General features: G+C 37.2%; 1 protein-coding gene across 1 annotated transcript in view; it reads left to right on the top strand.

Annotated features, from left to right (window-relative positions):
- The window catches only part of LOC102807906 (uncharacterized), a 34,725-nt gene extending 18,574 nt beyond the window's left edge, over positions 1 to 16,151 (top strand). Inside the window, exons 9-21 of the mRNA XM_085496903.1 lie at positions 282 to 341; positions 7,567 to 7,610; positions 7,963 to 8,073; positions 8,225 to 8,368; positions 10,409 to 10,504; positions 10,623 to 10,724; positions 11,249 to 11,359; positions 11,735 to 11,909; positions 12,330 to 12,445; positions 12,610 to 12,703; positions 13,281 to 13,511; positions 14,439 to 14,536; positions 14,643 to 16,151. Coding sequence (XP_085353029.1) covers positions 282 to 341; positions 7,567 to 7,610; positions 7,963 to 8,073; positions 8,225 to 8,368; positions 10,409 to 10,504; positions 10,623 to 10,724; positions 11,249 to 11,359; positions 11,735 to 11,909; positions 12,330 to 12,445; positions 12,610 to 12,703; positions 13,281 to 13,511; positions 14,439 to 14,536; positions 14,643 to 14,768 — 1,508 coding nt within the window. The 3' untranslated portion in view covers positions 14,769 to 16,151. The remainder of the gene's footprint in view (positions 1 to 281; positions 342 to 7,566; positions 7,611 to 7,962; positions 8,074 to 8,224; positions 8,369 to 10,408; positions 10,505 to 10,622; positions 10,725 to 11,248; positions 11,360 to 11,734; positions 11,910 to 12,329; positions 12,446 to 12,609; positions 12,704 to 13,280; positions 13,512 to 14,438; positions 14,537 to 14,642) is intronic.
- The last annotated feature ends 4,463 nt before the right edge of the window (positions 16,152 to 20,614 follow it).

Genomic DNA, 20,614 nt, shown 5'->3' with positions numbered 1-20,614 from the left:
ACCAAGCATATCATTAAAAGCAAATATTCAGCAATATCAGTCAATAAGCAAATAAAAGAAATACATGTACTGCAACAACACAGTGCCTACATAAACGGTGCTTATAGATAGGGCGGGTGAAATAAGTTATGCATTTGTGTGCTTCACTCGGGTGGCCAAAGTACTACTTGCAAACTCAGACCTTTATTAGTGGTCTGAGACGTAAACATATTACTGAACGGCGAAATGCATTGTATGCACTCCGCCATAATTTGACACACATGATCTATTTCTAATTTTAGATTATTTGCAAGTAAAAGCAGACCTAGGAGAATCGTACCCATCATTGAATAACTCGGATGGTAAGTTCCAACATCATATTATTGACCACGTACTGACGTCACAATATTCAACTTCATTGTGTAAGTCTATTGGGGCTTTCTCGTTCCGAGAAAAGTGCGGAGAAACACGAGTGCCTAATTATGAATTCAAATTTTAGAATGAGGACACAGATATTTGTTTCTATTATTAATGAATGTTTTGGTCTGAAAATAAACATGATTTCGGCGATAATACATTTTATACAACCTCCAAGCGGTTCGTCGATAGGGGGCGCGACATTTCAGAAAGGGTATTCCCTTGCCAAACTCGGTGGCCATGATACATATAATAATATTTCACATGTTGAATGTTCACAAGTTCATTTATATTTTAAAGCGGGGCGGTTGTCACCTGCGTACGATAACAACACACACTAAAAACGCAAAGGCTCATGGGTAGACGCTTGTTGGTAAACAATGACACGCTATGGTCATCTGACGCATGCGCAGGTGACTACTCCCCCCGCTTTAACTATTTATTTCACTTTCGCAATTATGAAAAATTACAAAGTTTTCCAATTGAATATCACATTAGCGTTACTTCTTTGTGTGTGTTTACTATAAATTATTTTATAACATAACAAGACACTTCGCGATGAGCGTCTTTTGCGGTCAGTAATATTTACGAACATTTTTGTTCACTATTGGCGATCCGTTCTGCTAGGATTGCCCTTAAAATCAATTTTGTGTTTCTGAGTGTGTGGTTTCCGGTGTTTTCACGTATTAATTCTTCTGTGATTGTTTTGGCTTGGCCTATTTCCCTCAAACTTGATAGGCAGGTCACACCATCACCCTAGTTATTAGGTAAAATCTGAAGAAAAAAATTGGCCTATCGTTGCCATAGTAACAGCCAAAAAACTGGATAGCTTCGTGCTAAATGAATCTCCTCCTACAAATTTAGGATAAAACTCTTCAGACATAGCTCATTCTACTCAGCTTGAGTGTGGGCACCAAGTTACTATTTGAATTTTTGATATCTGTTTTCATTACCGACAAATTTGACTCTTCTGTGATTTTTTTGGCTGGGCCGTTTGGTTCAAACTTGGCGGGCAAGTCACACCTTCACTCTAGTTAGGTTGTAAAATCTGAAAACAAATTCTCGCTCACCGCTGCCATAGCAACAGCCAAAAACTGATTTTTGAATACTTTCGCCCCAAATTTATTACCTCCTACCAGTCTTTATATTATTATAAATAGCAGTGTTTATATGATCATGTTTTTGTTTTTTTATTTTGGCTACGTTGCGCACTGGTAAGAGATCACCGGCGCCAACATTGTTACACTCTATCAACGTAATCCCAACGCAACTTTGAACTATGAATGAACTGTAAATGCTGCCTTCAATCATGGAGCTTTTTGCCTCCATGCTTCAATCTAGAAAATACTATCGCAAAACGGTTGAAAATAATAAATTTAACAGCAGAATACGTCCTAGCAATAAAATAAAGTGACTTCTAAGAACTGAACGTTTTTTTTGCGAACCTTGTATACGGGGCCCGGTTTTAGTTATAAACCGACGTTAGCTGCACGTTCATGTCCTACCATGGCAACAGCCAAAAACATGATACTTGTTTTTGAGCGGAGCGGATGCCAACCAGCCTACCGGCTTGTTTTATAAACTGGCTTGGTAATTCCCACCACCAATAGTAGACCATGTCACAGCATTTCAAGTACTTTTCCAACAAATCCAAAATCACTCGATAATTTTGTTTACTTTACATTTGTACTATTATTACATTTTAAGTTTTGATAATTTTATGGATATATGTACACTCACAAAAATACACCCAAAATAAGGGAATTTAGTATATAGCCTTGACAAAAAAAGCATAATTTTCTTGTCTTAATATTGCATTTTTTTTCTATCCGTGTAACTTCATGTGGATATCCTGATGAGATTTAAAGTTCAGTTCACAACTAACGGTTTTGCAATATTAGAGGCTGTGAACTTGTCCATGGAGGCTGCAAATTATTAAATATTGCATTCACTGACATTTATTTTGTATTTACATTTGCAATGAGTTCCACAGTATCTTTTTCTTACTGGTGTGGTTACAGTGACTGTGTAGTGTTTTTGTTTTGTCGATTGTTGTCAGTTGTTTGTTTTGTGTTCTTGGAATTTTGTACAAAAATCAACAGCGGTTAGATAGGTATGTTATTTCCATTATGCAGTATATTGTAAACAGTACTTGTAAATTTCGTTCATTGATGTTGTAAGATGGCGCTTTCTCCGGGGCCTTCAGAGTCCCACTGACATGTTGATTATGTTCCGGCCCGTTTACTTACTTGTTGTCAGTGTCTGAGTGATATATACAAAATACGAACAAGTGAACGTCAGAATATCAAAAAAAAACAGAAACCTAAAAATCAGTTGCCCATGCCAAGAGAGCCGCAGAACCAAAACAATCTGTCAGTCGTCGCCGTTCACAGCAGCGATATGATTTTACACATCGAAATTGAGAATCGCAGGTGTAGACAATATTCATAGAAATGAACACTAAATACATCTATCCCGGCCAGCAATCGAATCATCAATCTTCATGAGTGACGTAACTGGCATTTCCATCTATTTGCTTCTATTCCAACTATCCTAAAACGCTCAAGTGAATGTTGTCAAATTCGCGAGTGTGCGTATTTTCGTACAGTGGCGTAAACATTGCTACAATCAAAGACGCGCTGAACAGAAAGTCAATTCAATTCAAGTTATTATGTTTCTAGACACACAACAGACTCGAAACCGTCCAATCCGAGCGACCTGCGTTCTTGAAAATCGAGTCTTATCGCCCTTGCGTTTCCGAGCAAAAAAACGTTGAGGCCAAAAACGACCGATTTTCGCCCAATCTTCTATGAACCTTTCATAATTCAGCTAATTCAGTCCAGCGGTTAGATAGAGTATTTATTAGAGGCGCCCAGAGAACCAACATTTGGGACGTGAATCGCTCCGGCGACGAAAAATCTGCGAAAATAGCCAAGGGGGTGAGGGACTGCATTTCAAAAACATATTTTATATATAGGGTATATAACTAATAAACTTATGTGCTTTAATAGTAAGGACTTTATTTAAAAGTGAATATCACGTGATAGACACACTTGCTGTTATTTGTTTACTCGTGTTTTATTTTATCAATTCCCACCGCGAACAAAATATGTTTTAATAAAGCAAGTCACGATTTCCAGTGTTTTCACGTAATAATTCTTCTGTGATTTTTTTGGCTTGGCATATTTCCCTCAAACTTGGCAGGCAGGTCACACTATCATCCTAGTTATTAGGTAAAATCTGAAGAAAAAAATTGGCTCTCGTTGCCATAGTAACAGTCATTTTTTTTTTATTACCGAGAAATTTGAAATTTGAAAAATGTTTGTAGGATTAAGTAGCTCATTCTACTCAGCTTGAGTGTGCATAAATTTACTGCTTGTTTTATGTCTATTTTCATTACCGAAAAACTTGACCTCAAAGTTGGGGGAACTTTCCACCAGCGGCTTTTAACTGCTCTGTGTTTTTTGTTTTTTTTTGTGTGGCTTGGCTGATTTTGTTCATACTTGACAGGCAGGTTGGACCGTCACTAATTGAAAGAAAATTCTCGCTCACTGCTGCCATGGCAACAGCCAGAAACTGATTTTTGGATACTTTCGACCTCCTAGCAGTCTTATAATTGCAGTGTATATGATAATGTTTTTGTTTTTTTTATTTTGGCACACTGGAAAAAGATCACCGGCGCCAACATTGTTACACTGTATCAACGTAATCCCAAACGCAACTACGAACTATGAATGAACTGTAAATGCTGCCTTCAATCAAGAAAATACTATTGCAAAACGGTTGGAAATAATAAATTTAACAGCAGAATACAATGACAAGTGACTTCTAAAGACTGAACGTTTTTTTTTGCGAACTTAGTATACGGTTTTAGTTATAAACTGACGTTAGCTTCACGTTCATGTCCTACCATAGCAACAGCCGAAAATATGATGTTGCTTGTTTTTGACCGGAGCGGAGCGGATCGCCAACCAGCCTACCGGCTTGTTTTATAGTTGGCAATTCCCACCACCAATTAGACCATGTCACATGAACAAATCCTAAATAACTCGATAATTGTGTGTACTTTACATTTGTACTATGATTACATTTTAAGTTACGATAATTTTAATGCATACATATACACTCACAAAAATACTCCCAAAATAAGAGAAATTAGGATATAGTCTTGACAAAAAGGCATTATTTTTCTTTGTCTTAATATTGCATTTTTTTTATATCTGTGTAACTTCATGTGAAAATCCTGATGAAATTTAAAGTTCAGTTCACAACTAACGGTTTTGCAATATTAGAGGCTGTGAACTTGTCCATGGAGGCTGCAAATTAATAAATATTGTATTCACTGACATTTATTTTGTAGTTTCCACAGTATCTTTCTGACTCCCCTGTGCGAAGCAAAAAAAGGGAGTCTTTGCAGTCGTGTCTGTCTGTCTGTCTGTCTGTCTGTCTGTGGGTGTGTGTGTGTCTGTCTCTGTGTGTCTGTTCCACTGATATCTCAAGAACCATACATTGATTTTTGATGAAACTTGGTGCATAGATGCTCTGGGTCAATGCGCAGATTTGATTAGGTTTTGATGAAAATCCATGCATATTAATTACCTAATATTCATGATAATTAGCTGATTTTTAGCTGTTCCATGACTGTTCCACTGATATCTAAAGAATAACTCATTGGATTTTGATGAAACTTGGCACACAGATGCTCCAGACTAATGCACAGATTTCATTAGTTTTGGGTAAAAATCTGTGCAATATTAATCACCTATTTGCATAATGATTAATAAATTTTCGGCTTTTCCACTGATATCTCAAGTAGTAATCATCACATTTCAATGACACTTGGTATATAGATGTCATAGAACACTGCACAGACCTGATAGTTTGTAGGGTAATATGAGTACTTATTAATTAGCTATTTTGCATAATTAATTAATTTTCAGCTTTTGATATTTCAAGTAGTAATCATCACATTTCAATGAAATTTGGTACATAGATGTCATAGGATACTGCACAGACATGATAGTTTTTAGGGTAATATGAGTACTTATTAATTACCTAATTTGCATAATTAATTAATTTTCAGCTTTTGATATTTCAAGTAGTAATCATCACATTTCAATGAAATTTGGTACATAGATGTCATATGATACTGCACAGACCTCATAGTTTTTAGGATAATATCAGTACATATTAATTACCTAATTTGAATAATTAATTAATTTTCAGCTTTTGATATTTCAAGTAGTAATCATCACATTTCAATGACACTTGGTACATAGATGTCATAGGACACTGCACAGATCTGATAGTTTTTAGGGTAATATGAGTACATATTAATTACCTAATTTGCATAATTAATTAATTTTCAGCTTTTTGCCTGATATCTCAAGTAATAATCACCATATTTCAATGAGACTTGCTACATAGATCTTCTAGGACTATGCAGAGACCTGATTAGTTTTAATTGGATATAAATTACCTAATTTGCATAATGTTCCACTGATATATAAATAACCCCGAATTGGATTTTAATGAAACTTTTAAAGAGAACTATGCAGAGACCCAATTAGTTTTTGGTAAATATTTATGCTTATTAATCACCTAATTAACATAATTAACACTGATATCTCAATTACTGATCATCACATTTGAATAAAATTTGGTACATAAATGCTCTAGGACAATAGACAGGCCTGATTAATTTTGGGTTAAAATTTGTTCATATTAATTCTCTAATTAGCATAATAATTCATATTTTTTTTGTTCTGTTCTGTTCATATTAGATACCTGATTTACATGATTAGTTTTCAGCTTTTCCATCAATATCTCTTGTACAAGTAATTTTTAATGTGTCTTCAATACTCTCAGCACACGGGAGTTCTTTCTAAGCTTTCTTTGATTCTTACTGGTGTGGCTACAGTGACTGTGAAGTGTTTTTGTTTTGTCGATTGTTGTCAGTTGTTTGTTTTGTGTTCTTGGAATTTTGTCAAAAAAATCAACAACGGTTAAATAGGTATGTTATTTCCATTTTGCAGTATATCGTAAACAGTACTTGTATACTTTGTTATCCAGCATAAATATCAGATTGTTCGGAAGAATGAGATTGTAAATTTCGTTCATTAATCTTGTAAGATGACGCTTTCTCCGGGGCCTTCAGAGTCCCATGTTGACTATGTTCCTTTACTCACTTGTTGTCAGCGTCTGAGTGGTATATACAAAATACGACCAAGTAAACGTCAGAATATTAAAAAAACAGAAACCTAAAAATCAGTTGCCCATGCCAAGAGAGCCGCAAAACCAAAACAATCTGTCAGCCGTCGCCGTTCACAGCAGCGATATGATTTTACACATCGAAATTGAGAATCGCATGTGTAGACAATATTCATAGAAATGAACACTAAATACATCTATCCCGGCCAGCAATCGAATCATCAATCTTCATGAGTGACGTAACTGGCATTTCCATCTATTTGCTTCTATTCCCACTATCCTAAAACGCTCAAGTGAATGTTGTCAAATTCGCGAGTGTGCGTATTTTCGTACAGTGGCGTAAACATTGCTACAATCAAAGACGCGCTGAACAGAAAGTCAATTCTGGGCTAGTACCATTGTCAAATTCTGGGGAGTAGAGGACTATTTACATGAGAGACGTTACAATAAGGAACTATTAAAATTGTTCGATTTGCTTATCAAAATCCTTTATTGGAACAGAGCATGTTCTATATTCACCAAAAAACAAAGTTGTTATGTTTCTAGACACACAACAGACTCGAAACAATAGAAACCGTCCGATCCGAGCGACCTACGTTCTTGAAAATCGAGTCTTATCGCCCTTGCATTTCCGAGCAAAAAAACGTTGAGGCCAAAAACGATCGATTTTCGCCCAATCTTCTATGAATTTTTCATAATTTAACTAATTCAGTCCAGCGGTTAGATAGGGTATTAATTAGAGACGCCCGGAGAATCAAAATTTGGGATGTGAATCGCTCCGGCGACTAAAAATCGGCGAAAATGGCCAAAGGGGTGATGGACTGCATTTCAAAAACATATTTTATATATATAGGGTATATTTTATATATAGGGTATATAACAAACAACTGGTATTGTGTCGACTATCATTCAACAATCTTGCATTCGGTACCATCTAAGCAATTGTTTATTTTTATGCAGAAGTCAAGAAATCTCGTTCAACGTGGACACTTCGTAAAACAAAGGTGCGTGTATTATTATCTTTTTATCAAAATCTCCTTTCCAGGATCCTATAATCTGACACTATTATTGGTAGTTGTATATACACTGTGCTGTGTTACTAATATATTAATTAAATACTGGCTAACAGAGTAACCATAGCGACAATATATGTAATATATTACCCTGGTAACAAACAATTTCATTCTAAACGTTATTTATACATTTGGGAGTTTTGTCATTTGTGTCACTAGATAAAAGATCGTATATTCAAAATGTTAGTGATTTTCCATTTTCTTAATGATATTCTGAATCATGATGGATAATACGTGAATGTGTATTTTTTTTTAAATAAATTGCCCTATTTATTCATAACAGAAAGAAAAAGAGAGAGAAAGAGAAAAGAGCTCATCCCTACAGGATTTATGTCAAGTACTCAACGGTATTAAAGTAAAAGAAATAGAAGATTTCGACTTCTCTAAATACAAGGTTTGTAATCAAACATTGTCGCACTTCTGAGAACGCACGCGCGTGACATTCCTGTGCTTTTCAGGCGTTTCTAAAATCATATTATCTTATTTAAACACATACATCATATGATATGTGGTGATAAATGTCGTTTCTTTTGTTTTTATATCAGAGTAAACACTGGAGTGACTTTTTAAAGGCGGACAAGGCTATCCTGAGGTTAACCGACATGGAGTCAAAGCGGCGCGATACGGTTTGGGAATTATTCAAAAGTGAATGTGTGTATCTGCTCGATCATCTTATGGTCATGAAAAACGTAAGTACAAGTTCTTGTGAGACAGACGCACTTTGTCATCTGGAGCATCCCGTCGCCGATGCTTACATTACCGCGTTCACACGTGTAGCAAAAAACGGGGAGTTAAATTTAACCCACTGCTTGTAAAACACGCATGAGCAGAACAACGCGGTCTCGATCCAGGATTGTTTAGCCCATAGTCAGAAGGGCTGGTCTCGACCCCGACCCTGAGTTCTGTGTTTGGCGATCCAAGGGTAGGGCGAATAAAGCGTGAAAGGACGTGAGTGCCGAGTTACCAGTAATTGTAAACCACTACGACGTGTCCAGCACTCGTTTGTAAAAACATATTGAAACTGTTTACATGGTTTGGCCGCTATAGTTGACGAGGCATAGACTGCTTATTTCTCAGGAACTACTTGATAAATTGATCGAAAACGTATATCATCCGTGTTAACAAAGATTTTTCTCAGTTTCGTGGCCATTTTGTATTTTATGAAACACTGGAATACTCCATACTTTTATACTTCACGAAGTCAATTTGAAATGTGTATTGTATCATAATAATGATTGTCATATGGCTAATTTAGTAATTCGCGGACGCAAACGGTAGCAGTTACGTGAAATTTCTCGCCATATCGAATTTACCTGAATAAAAAGAAGACAAAAACGCTCCATAACCACTACTTACATTGATGCAGCATATGATCACTGTGGCACGTGCGCACACCTAGAATGAGTGCACAGTACACTATGTATTATAATAACAAGGTGAATCTCACACAACAAATTACTTATCTCGGCTAATTAAACGGTACATGCTACATTTAGTATGACCTTTGCTTATACTGACCCCCTTCGTAATTTAATTTAGTAGTAAGGCTAACGTGACCAGGTGTTACCCCCGACTGATGGTTTACGTCTATAACCACTTTTTTTTTACTTTGTAATGCAATCTTTTGTTTGCTTGTGGTACCCGATAGCACGGTTAAATACGATGCCATTGGCAATATTGTTAATATGACGAGGTGTTACCCTGACTGATGGTTTTATAGTCATTTATACTTATATATGTAATATTTAATATGCTGGGCTATCCGGTACAATTACATACGGCGCCATTGACGAGTTGACAATTGAATATTAGTATTATAGCTAATATGGCGGGGTGTTACCCCGACTGATAGTTTTACAGTCACGTATACTTAATATATTTGCTATCGAATGTAATATTTAATACACTTGTACTACCCGGTGCAAATGTATTCAGCACAATTGACGAGATTGGCAATTGAATATTTGAATTACAGCTAATATGGCGAAGTATTACCCTGACTGATGGTTTTACATTTATGTATACTTATTTGCTTTTCAATGTAATATTTAATATGCTGTTTAACCCGGTACAGTTACATACGGCGCCATTGACCAAATATTAATAATTGAATATTAGTATCGTAGCTAATATGGCGAGTGTGTTTACGGTTATTCATACGTCTTGCTTTTCAACGCAATGTTTTGCTTACGCTAACTGGTGCAATCCTGTACGATGCTATTGACTATATTGATAATGCGATTACCGGTCCTCGCTTGAAAACCGAGGCCAGTGGACTGGGGGATTTCGTGAGAGAGAAAAAACTACCACGGGCGAAGACAAAACAAAAAACAATATAAAAAATGGAGATATGTGAATACAAATTGTCACCAGGAATGTGATGAATTTTGGAAAAATGTAGATTTTTCTCAGTCCTCCTTCAAATCCCCAAAACGTACGATAGTCCTCTTTCCCGCGTAAATATGTGAAGGTATACTGTGAAACATGTCTTTTTCGCGGGCATGTCTTTTTCGCGGGCATGTCTTTTTCGCGAATTCAAGATGTCGCTAATGATTTTATTATCAATTATATCAAAATGGTAGCCAAACAAAGAAATCAACAATGACAAGGGAGATTCGCTAAATCAAGATTTCGCTATTACGTCATTTTACCACAATTCGCTAAAATTGCATGCCGCTTTTTCAACATGTTTTACAGTAGTCTGCACTAACGTTTGTTGTATTATTTAGGTGTTCTTGGAGCCCTTAAAAGACACACAATGTGAAGGTCACCTAATGTTTATAGAACCATCAAAACTGTTCGGTAATTTAGACGAACTTTGTCAGGTAAGTTAAAATCTTCCGTTTTCACTTTAAAAATGTCGATAGTTGCTGGAAATATTTGTCTATTACATATCTACTACACATATGTGCATGTAAACATTGTACCTACTATCTGTTTCAGGTCAGTCTTTCTTTCTGTAAAATACTTGAACATGGGCTATCACGTGCTTCTAGAGATTCTGAGTTTGGAAAGACGGAAGCCATTGTGTCTGTCTTTTACACGGTAAGTATATCTATATTACTTGAAAGACGTGTGTACCATATATGGGCGTATGTTTTACGTCATATGTGCAGTACCAGTTTGCAACACTGTGGCTATTCCATTCATGTAACATAATATGCTAAACTTTATTACTTTATTACCTGTGTACCATATATGGGCGTATGTCTTACGTCATATGTGCAGTACCAGTTTGCGCAACACTGGCTATTCCATTTATGTAGCATAATGTGTTAGCTTTATTACTTGAAAGACGTGTGCACCATATATGGGCATATGTCTTACGTCGTATGTGCAGTACCAGTTTGCGCAACACTGTGGCTACTCCATTTATGTAGCATAGCATACCAAACTACATGGACATTGGCTTACGTCATGTACTCAAGTGCGCAGTTCCTGAATGCGCAGAGCGTTGGCCACAGCCATATACACCGTGACATTGTCTTTACCTGCAAGTAAATCGTTAATACTGTTAATCTTATGCTGTCACGGTGGATTCAATATAAGTTATGTTTGTAATCCCCTAGTTCCGTACTCGTGTGTGCCCGGCATATCAGCGCTATTGCCTCAATTACTCCAATGCCTTGTCGTATATGGAGCGGCTCAGGAAACAGACCGACTTCTTGGAATTTGTCAAGGTAAGGAATCACAAGAAAGTTTCTATCAAACGTTCTAATTCCAGTTGTATCGGCACTAGCTCTCTGTAATTTTGATAGTGTCGTTATTATTTCTTGGTACGGCTATTATACTGTACAATATGTGTTTGTAGCGAGCATGTTATTTTTGTCAATAATTCATTCCATTAGCGAATTTAATTTTATAATCTCACTATGGATTTGACACTAGCTAAATTAAGATTCTGTCAATCCAGGCATTGAGCCAAATTCGCTAAAATGACATGTCTATGTCAATGTGTTTTTCAGTAATATGGGAGTTGTGCAGGTGGTGTTTAGTTTCAGCATTAATCTTGTTGAGCTTTCATGTTTTTAAAATACGTCTTATTTAATTTTTAGTGGTGTGAACAAGATGTGCGATGCAAAAGACTCCAATTATCTGACCTCTTGGTGGCGCCAATACAGCATATAACAAAGTATCCTCTATTGTTAAAGAATATCCGCAAGAAAACGCAAGATCAGACTGAGCGTGGATCACTGTCTGCGACTATACAATCGGTGGAAAGTTGCCTTCGTACGTATTGTTAAAAACATAATAGTCGTCATGCAACCCATGTCGAATACGATGCGTTGCAAGGAAATATATCGTGGCGTCTATTTTGACGTTTTAAACTCCAACTTTCAATGCAGCGTGTTGTTGTAGTATTGTGTAGTTTAAAATGTGTTCAGTGATCGACGTCATGTGTAAGCTGTTTAGTTACATCCGAGCCCAATCTGATTAAAATGAAATTACAGATTCTTTGTCTACCAATCCAGCAAATATGAATTTAATTTATAATTCGTTTTATTGCTATAATTTATTATTTGTTTGATGATAGTTTTTCAAGTTTTAATAATGATCGCGGAAGCCACAAATCCCGGTAATAATACACAAATAAAATGTACGTAATACGAAATAAAGAATCGATCGTTTTTACCAATTTCTTATTTCCAGGTGAAATGGAAGGAAAGGTCAAATGGCTAACAAATTTTGAAAGACTTCGTGAATTACAACAACTTATTGCATGGCCATCAGTGGATGAAATGGATTCCAAAAGTTTTATTCCTGAAGTGGGTACTTAGTTATGAGATCTTTATTAATAACTGGCGTAGATCAATATTAATGTTGTTTTCATAAATTGATAATAAATATTATTGTTGAATATATAACGAATGTTATCAAATTGGCACAAAGTCGTGAATTTCAATAAAATACGTTTATAATTTTTTTCCAGTTTTTGAGAAGCCGATTAAATAAACAATCGTGCAATACTATCCTGACTAGTCCAAAGAGAACACTCCTACACGAAGGACCAATGTTACTTAGTGGTGAGTATGTTGGATACATTACACACACTACTTCTACAATTGCCAGCGTACCAGTTCTTTGCTTGGTTAACTACAATATACAATGTACAAATATCTCGACCGCTGTTCTCTCTTGCGTTACTCGGGTCATGACCGAATTGAAAAAAAACAACAACGAAAGATAGCCTGTATCTGAATTATTACCAAATTTCACAGACGTTGCGTCATGAAGATATTTATTCTTCGTGCTTATTTTATGACGATGCTCGTTTTGTTTGGTTGATTATTTTATTTTGTTTTTGTTTATAGATTCAGGTTACTCGCGTGGTTTATGGTTAATTTATAAAAACAATTTGGAAACTCAAAATGGCGGTTGAAAACCGTCCGACCAAACATAGTGCATCGATTATGATTGGCTGTGCAAAGGAAGCATCATTTTCAGTTATTAGCGAATCACAATCTTTCGTATCAATTTAAATCTATATTTATAAATATTTACCTAAGTTTACGGTTAATCATATCCACGGGTAACCTGAAACGATTGTAGCCATATTTGAAAATAAACTTCTTAAGTTGAATTCACTGTCATATCTTTCAGCTGAAAATGCGAAATCCATGGAGACGTACTTGTTTTTGCTTGACGACGTGCTGCTTGTCACGAAAATGCGAAAGATCTCTAAGAAAAAATCATCGATCACGGGCGAAATGGGTATGATGTCGATGTCGTCCCAATCCCTCCCTCACAAGAAAGATGGCGTCCTTTTCACTGTTTGTAAGCAACCCATATCGGTGGATCGAATGGAAGTAATTGAAGTAGAGCCACAAGACGGTGCGTTGCGTGTAATACATTTTATTCTATGCTAATAGTGTAGTTATATAAAGTTACTATACCCGTCGAGCCCACTCTCCACACAAGATGGCACTTCTTCAAATCACCTCTGCCACAGCTAAATTTAAATATGGCGGAGTTCGCGGGAACTTTAAAACGTATTTTGAATGAATACAATTCTAACATGGAATTGAAACCAAAGCAGATGGAAGTTATAAAAAGTGTATGGGAAGAGAAAGATTTAATAGTTTCCTCGGCAACTGGGTATGGGCCGCCGTCTTCAATAACCGAACAACACCTGCGTATTGATATGTGGCAAATCATAGCGTGAAAAGTCATGTGTGGCAGAGGTGTTAGCCTGCCTGCGCTAAGAACTCTGGGATGGAGAGTGCGTCGAGCCGTGTCTTCTTCAATACGGGATATGATTCACACGAAACTTCTACGTGCGCTTTAAAGGGTGGTGGAGTCGTCGGGCAGCGCGTGTTCAAATTCATTATAAACAAACAATTTATTTTCTACGCGTCGAGTACGTTGCTATGAGTCTCACATCGAACAGGATGCGGCGCGACGACCACGACCCTTTAACATTTATACTGCACAAGCGTCTATAGTGATGATTGGATGTACAACTGGATAATGTGAAACCGACAGACGTTTGGTTTAATCATGTGAAGTGCGCGATTATTATTAATATTATTTTCGCGAAATATTTTGTTTCGCCCGAAAACAAATAATTATTGGGGCTGTATATGGTCAATGTCAGCGTAACTAATCAGTATTTCTGTTGAGTTTAAATTTAATTCACTAAGTTCGGCAAACTTAATATACTCCAGTTAAAGGGGGCGTTTTTTCACACGTTTCTTTGTACAACCATATACAATACTAACGTTTTTAATACCATGTATTTTTGTTTTTTTATTTCACCAGCAAATGGATTAAAACATGCGTTTGTCATACTCCACATCAATCGATATCAACAAGTACAAACAGTTTTGACGTTTCAGGCAGGAAATTCTAACCTTAGGGTAAGTATCTGGCTGAGAATGAGTAAAGATGCACCAAGCGCATCATGATTAATCGCGTCGAGGGATTATAGTGAAATACACTGAGATTTCGTTTATTTTATTTCAGAATAAGTGGCTTACTCATTTAAGGGCTGCCAAATTACGGGTCAATGAACTAGCGCGACACAAAGGATCAGACAATCCAGAAACGCAAGAAAAACGGAGTAGCAAAGGACGGAAGAAAACATTGTAATCACATAAGACCATTATGACCCATGATGGACGGCACTTGTTGTGCGAAATCCGAAACTTACTCGGAGGGTATCAGTGTTACAGGACAAATCAATGACATTTACATCAAACTTTCATTTTCTGTGGATAATTGGACGTATTTACCAAAGAAATCGCGATGACGTCAATGGAAGGAATAATGACGTCATTAAACACTCTATTGCCATTTATTCGTAGACATGTATGCAATCGTGGTTGTAAATGTAAATAGTAGTCACATTTATTCACCAATCTCGACAATTTTTGATATCACATTAAGTTAAAGGGAAAGTTGTCAGTCCTGGGGATTGAGCAAAGGAATCATTGTTTACATTGTGTACATTGTTAATCTGTTTCTTGTTTTCTATTGTCATTTTTAATTCAGTAAGTAAAATCGCTGAGCGATTAGACAATCGTCGCGTTCAAAATAGGGGTCTCACGTTACGTGCACGTCGCGTGTAAAATACGTTATTTACCCACACAAAACGCGCTACACGACTGTGGCGTTTTGAAGACGCGATTTGACGGCCGGGCATACAATATTTACGCCATTCATCACTACCATCGCATGACCAATCTAATCATTTTGACCAAAGCGGTCTTGAGTACAACCATCGGCAGTGTAAGATTTATATGGTACAGCCATTTTTTTCCCCAGTGTGTATATTGTCTACTCATGTATTAGTGTGCGATCACCAGTAGGTTATTTCTATATTGTAGTATGTAGTATGTTTTTTGAGAAGTTAGTGTAACGTTTGAGTCAAGCACTGAAGTCGATTTCACGGCAACAGATAGCTTCCTTTATGTTTCGTGTTCCCCTGCAGTGATAGATGCCTCCAGTTTAATCCGATATCGTAAGTATTGGGAATGAGGCCAAAACAAATGAATAGCTTGGGACGAATTGACTTATGGCTCGCTGTGATTCGCTAGCCTGGCGAGATCCCTTAGTTGCGCCCTCCGCGGTGCTCCAAACCAAACGCAGACCCAAAGTTGGGTCTGATACCGTACATGTCAGGCTATGTGATTTACATGCATGTGTCGAAAACAGAACCGCGTTGATTCATTGAGTTGAAGATGACATCACAATCATCATTATTTAATTGGGCATTTTTCGCTTATTTTAATTAAAAACAAAATGCTTGACCGAACTAGTTTTATGTCGTTGGCGTTGTACTGATAATATTAATGAGTTACGTGTAATGTCAGGTAAGACTGACAATAATTTAAATGTTTTTGTTATTTCATCTTTTAAAATTTAAAGATAAGATGTTGCATTTCTTGAAGACGGCCTTAAATGTCGTAACAATTTGTACTCTTTATCTTATTTATTCAGAAGTAAAATTCACATTCAATCATTTAAAAGAAACCGGCTGTTATTTGGTGGACGTTGTCTTGATCTCGTGAATCTCAGTCCATTTATTAGTGGTCTGAACTTGAATATGAGAGTTTGTCTGATTGGTGGATGTTGTTATGGTCACGTGAATATGGGAGTTTGTCTGATTGGTGGATGTTGTTATGGTCACGTGAATATGGGAGTTTGTCTGATTGGTGGATGTTGTTATGATCAAGTGAAGATGGGAGTTTTCACGATTGAAAAGTGTTGTCACGACCACCTGTGGGTCTCTGACGTTTACTAGAACCTCGACCCCAACCAGGCCGTTAACTACCGTTAGCGTCCATGTAGCATTACTTCAACCAAAGACATTATTGTCTTTGCTTCAACTATCCGATAACGTGCCATGTCCCCTTCGCATGCATTGTACTTAATAGTAGGTAGTGTACACACAGTCTTTATCACACAACCGAATTTAAAGCGGGAGGGTCGTCACCTGCGCACGCGCGGGAATTGAGTTCCAAGCGACGATAATATCACACGCTAAAAACGCAAAGGCTCATGGGTAAACGCTTGTTGTAAACAATGACACGGCTATGGCCATCTGACGCATGCGCGGGTGACGACTCCCCCGCTTTATTTACACGTCGTTAATGTGCATGAATTGTACAGTAGTAGAAGAATTGATTTTGATTGTTTTTATTGACACCATAACATTGACATTTACCAAAAATACGAGTTCCTTTTCATCTTGATTCATTTTCTTGAATGATCCCTTGCATACTTTAGTAAACGCAGCCAAAGCCCCCGTTACGGATACTGGGAATGCGTTTCACCGTGAGTAACGACACTGTTCTCCCTCAGTGGGTTAATGACAATCAGGCTGTCTTCACATGCTGTTTACGGTACTGCAGACGAAGACGTAAATGGACATTAACAACATGCTGAGAAAACGGCGTAACTTTAGAATCCACTTATAGATTGGACGCAACGTCACGGTGTCGATAAATCACGCTTGTTTTTGTCTACACTCAGGTGAATTGAACAAATACAACGACAGTGTTTTTGTTTGTTGACATTATCTAGACTCAATATATTTACGTCCACTTTGTGCATTCATCCATACCACATATAATTGGTATACGGTTACCAAAGTAGTCACATTCAAACACATTCCATTTAAGGCCACACTGATTTAATTTTAAGGATGACATCCTCTGAAGACCCCAAAACTAAAGCGAGAGGGCGAAAAAAAAAATGCTGCTAAAACCACAGGACTACGGAGCTGTTATTACGAATTGAACCGCAGGGTATCAAAAAACAACAAGTCTTTATTTGTAGGAGGCACATGTTGATGTACACATCTCGTACTGTATTACTGTCACAGGTATCATGATCACATTTGATTTTGAAATGGCAAGAGGATAAGGCAGATGTTAGCTTTGCCAAAGGCATGCACATCGACTCAATAATAAAGAAAAACTTACTGTGTTGTATTGAAAAAAAAAAGAACAATAAGTTTGTCAACAGCAACCTGGAAATTAACACAAATGCTCTAGAACTACTTCAACTAGGTAACAAATTATAAGAGGCTCGATATTGAAAAAAAAACACCAACAGAGAGTCAACAAAAATTTGGATGCAGAAAATTATGTACATGTATCTTGATGAAAATTTGTCATATGATCAAAATATTACTGACTGTGTGTGCAAGCAAATTATCCGAATCAGAAAATGAAAACAAAAATAATAAGAAACTTTTCTTCACCCCGAAAGGGGACTTCGGCCGAGGAGCTTCCGCTGCTTTTGTTGCAGTTTTCTCGACTTCAATGCGGACAAAGCAAGCGAACTGACTTGTCGCCTGACCGACTTTTAGGCCACCATACACCTCCACTCCTCTCCCATTTCTCTCATCGTTGCGGAAGAAACGCGGGAGAGCCACTCTGGAAATATGTCCTTAAAGTTGTCTGGGCGAAACTCGCTTGCCGCTACCGATCTCTCGTATAGCTGTGTAATTGTCACATCTCCCTGGCCAACGTCAATTGCGTACCAGTCGACAACAATCCCTCCATTTTATGCTCACGTATTTTGGTGGTGTGGTCGCCATGTTGAATCATTTATGACAAAATTGGCATGTTTTGAGGCAATCTCCTTCCTAGGGTTTTGCGCTTTACATAACGCACATCTAACTGTGTGTAGTTTGGTTTCGAGGTAGTCCAAAACGAGTTTTACGACAAGTCGGCGCTTTGCGACAATATGAGTCGGCCAGTTCCGGACAGAAAACCAATCTGTGGAGACTCGTCGTCGGAGATTTTTTTTTTTTTTTTTTTGAGAACAGGCAAAAACTAATGCGCGCGCGGATGTCATCCATAAAATTAAGTCGGTGTGGCCTAACGTGGGGTTCAATCAACTCATGAAAGGTGAATGAACGGAATCCGCTACATAGTCCGATACTGTTTATTCAAAAGCAACTTCGTTTCGATTTTTTGTAGCCTTTTCAACTACTAGTATATATTAAACGCTAAGTTTTGAATTTATGAAGCTAATCATGAGCTATTTAAAACAACAAAATACCGTGACTGAATATGATTTTATGAACTGAAAATATCTTCCCTGTTATAATTATACTTTTGGTTGTTGTGCCTTTCCATGCATTTGAATAAACAATCTACCACCAAACAAATAACGTCCACGTGACCAGTGTTTGTCCGATTTCGCTGATTTTTTCAGAGATTGAACACAAGATGAAACCATTAGGATTTCCGGATCTATATATTTGGCTTTGAAAACTGAGCAGCCTAATTTGAGAATTAAAACTCACAAATGCTTAGCCAATAATCCATTAAGCGGCCGCCATTTGGCTATCGTTAATGAGATCATGAAACAAATGCACATACATATTTGTGACATGATGTACCTTGTGTGTGTGAAGTTTGAACTCGATCAATCCAAGCATGTCTCAGATACGGATCCAGAACTGAATTCTTTAAAACAAAATGGCCGCCAGTCGGCCATTTCGAACCCGATCCAAAAAAAAAATGACGTGCATCAAGGTCCTATTATGTTTAATGTATGTACCAAATTTGAACAAAATCCGTCCATGCATAACTGAGATCCGGGTCCGGAATGGTGAAAATGTGCGATTTTGATGCATTTTCGGCCTTAAAATGGCCGCTATTCGGCTATCGTTAATCAGATCATGCATGCATGTGCATATGTGCCATATAATGTGTGATGTATGAGTGAAGTTTGAACTTAATCGATCCATGCATGTTCGAGATACAGGTGATCACGGACGGACGGACGCACACAGGGCAAAACATAAGTCCCCGTTTTCGGACTGCGTTCGAACGGGGACTAATTAGGGCTTTGGGGACATATTGGATAGAACACGCACGTATTAAATACGCCTATGGGTAGTAAATCAACAAGGTATTGGGAGCGATAACCTATTCACCCGCAGGTTTATACGGATGATGCTTAAATGTCCGAGTCGTTTTACAGAATAAACACCCGGAAGCAGTATCATCATTGGGGGGGGGGGGGGGGTGTTGGATAGTCAATGCGTAATGTCGTTTTCCAGCATAAACACCCGGAAGCAGTGTTATCATTGATAACAAGTAATAAAAATGAGATTTGATTTTGTCAAGCTGATGTTTCCAGGCTGGGCTTCGATCTAAAAGAGGGAATTCTATGCTTTCGATTATAGTAGTTTGCAACATTTGTGATAAAACTGAAATTACAAATTACTTGTATTTTAATTTGACTGTTATACACACAGATTATTCCACACCATCCTATTCTTGCAGACTGTGCCCACACTATGCCAGATCACATTAGTTTGTGATTGCTCACAAGTAATTTATATCAAGAAATACATTTCTTTAATCTAATTTGTTTTATTTTGTGCAGACTGAGCTGGTGACTCAATAGAAAAAATAAAGCTATCAAGATATTATAAATGTTTATGGTTTTACAAAAAATACTTTCCAGGCAGTTTCAAGCTTAATGATGGGAAATATTTGAATACATCCATTCTCCACTAGACATGTACAGCTCAAGAAAAAAAAGAATACTGCCGTTGGCGGCGATACTCTGGAAGATAGAGTTTAACAAATCACCACTGATGGCGCTATTCACTTCAGTCGTTCAACATTGGCTTTAATAATACAGAATATAATTCTGGGGTAACTCCTTAAATATATTTTTTGAATCTATTTTATAATAATATGCGTATAATTGCATATTCATTTCAACAATTAAATTGAAATAATTATGTGATCAGTTTGTATTTTTACATAGGCTGTAAATATCCACTCTGAAATTCATATGTAGATTGGAAATAGGCATACTTATACACACAAAGTTGCACCACATTGGCCAACTACTGCTTATGTGCATTAGTGAGTAAATCCACTTTGGCCAACTACTGCTTATGTGCATTAGTGAGTAAATCCACTTTGGCCAACTACTGCTTATGTGTATTAGTGAGTAAA

The sequence above is a fragment of the Saccoglossus kowalevskii genome, chromosome 3 (assembly GCF_978046115.1).
Source record: "Saccoglossus kowalevskii chromosome 3, keSacKowa6.1, whole genome shotgun sequence".
In the NCBI taxonomy this organism is placed as follows: domain Eukaryota; kingdom Metazoa; phylum Hemichordata; class Enteropneusta; family Harrimaniidae; genus Saccoglossus; species Saccoglossus kowalevskii.
This window is presented reverse-complemented; position numbering and strand designations above follow the sequence as displayed.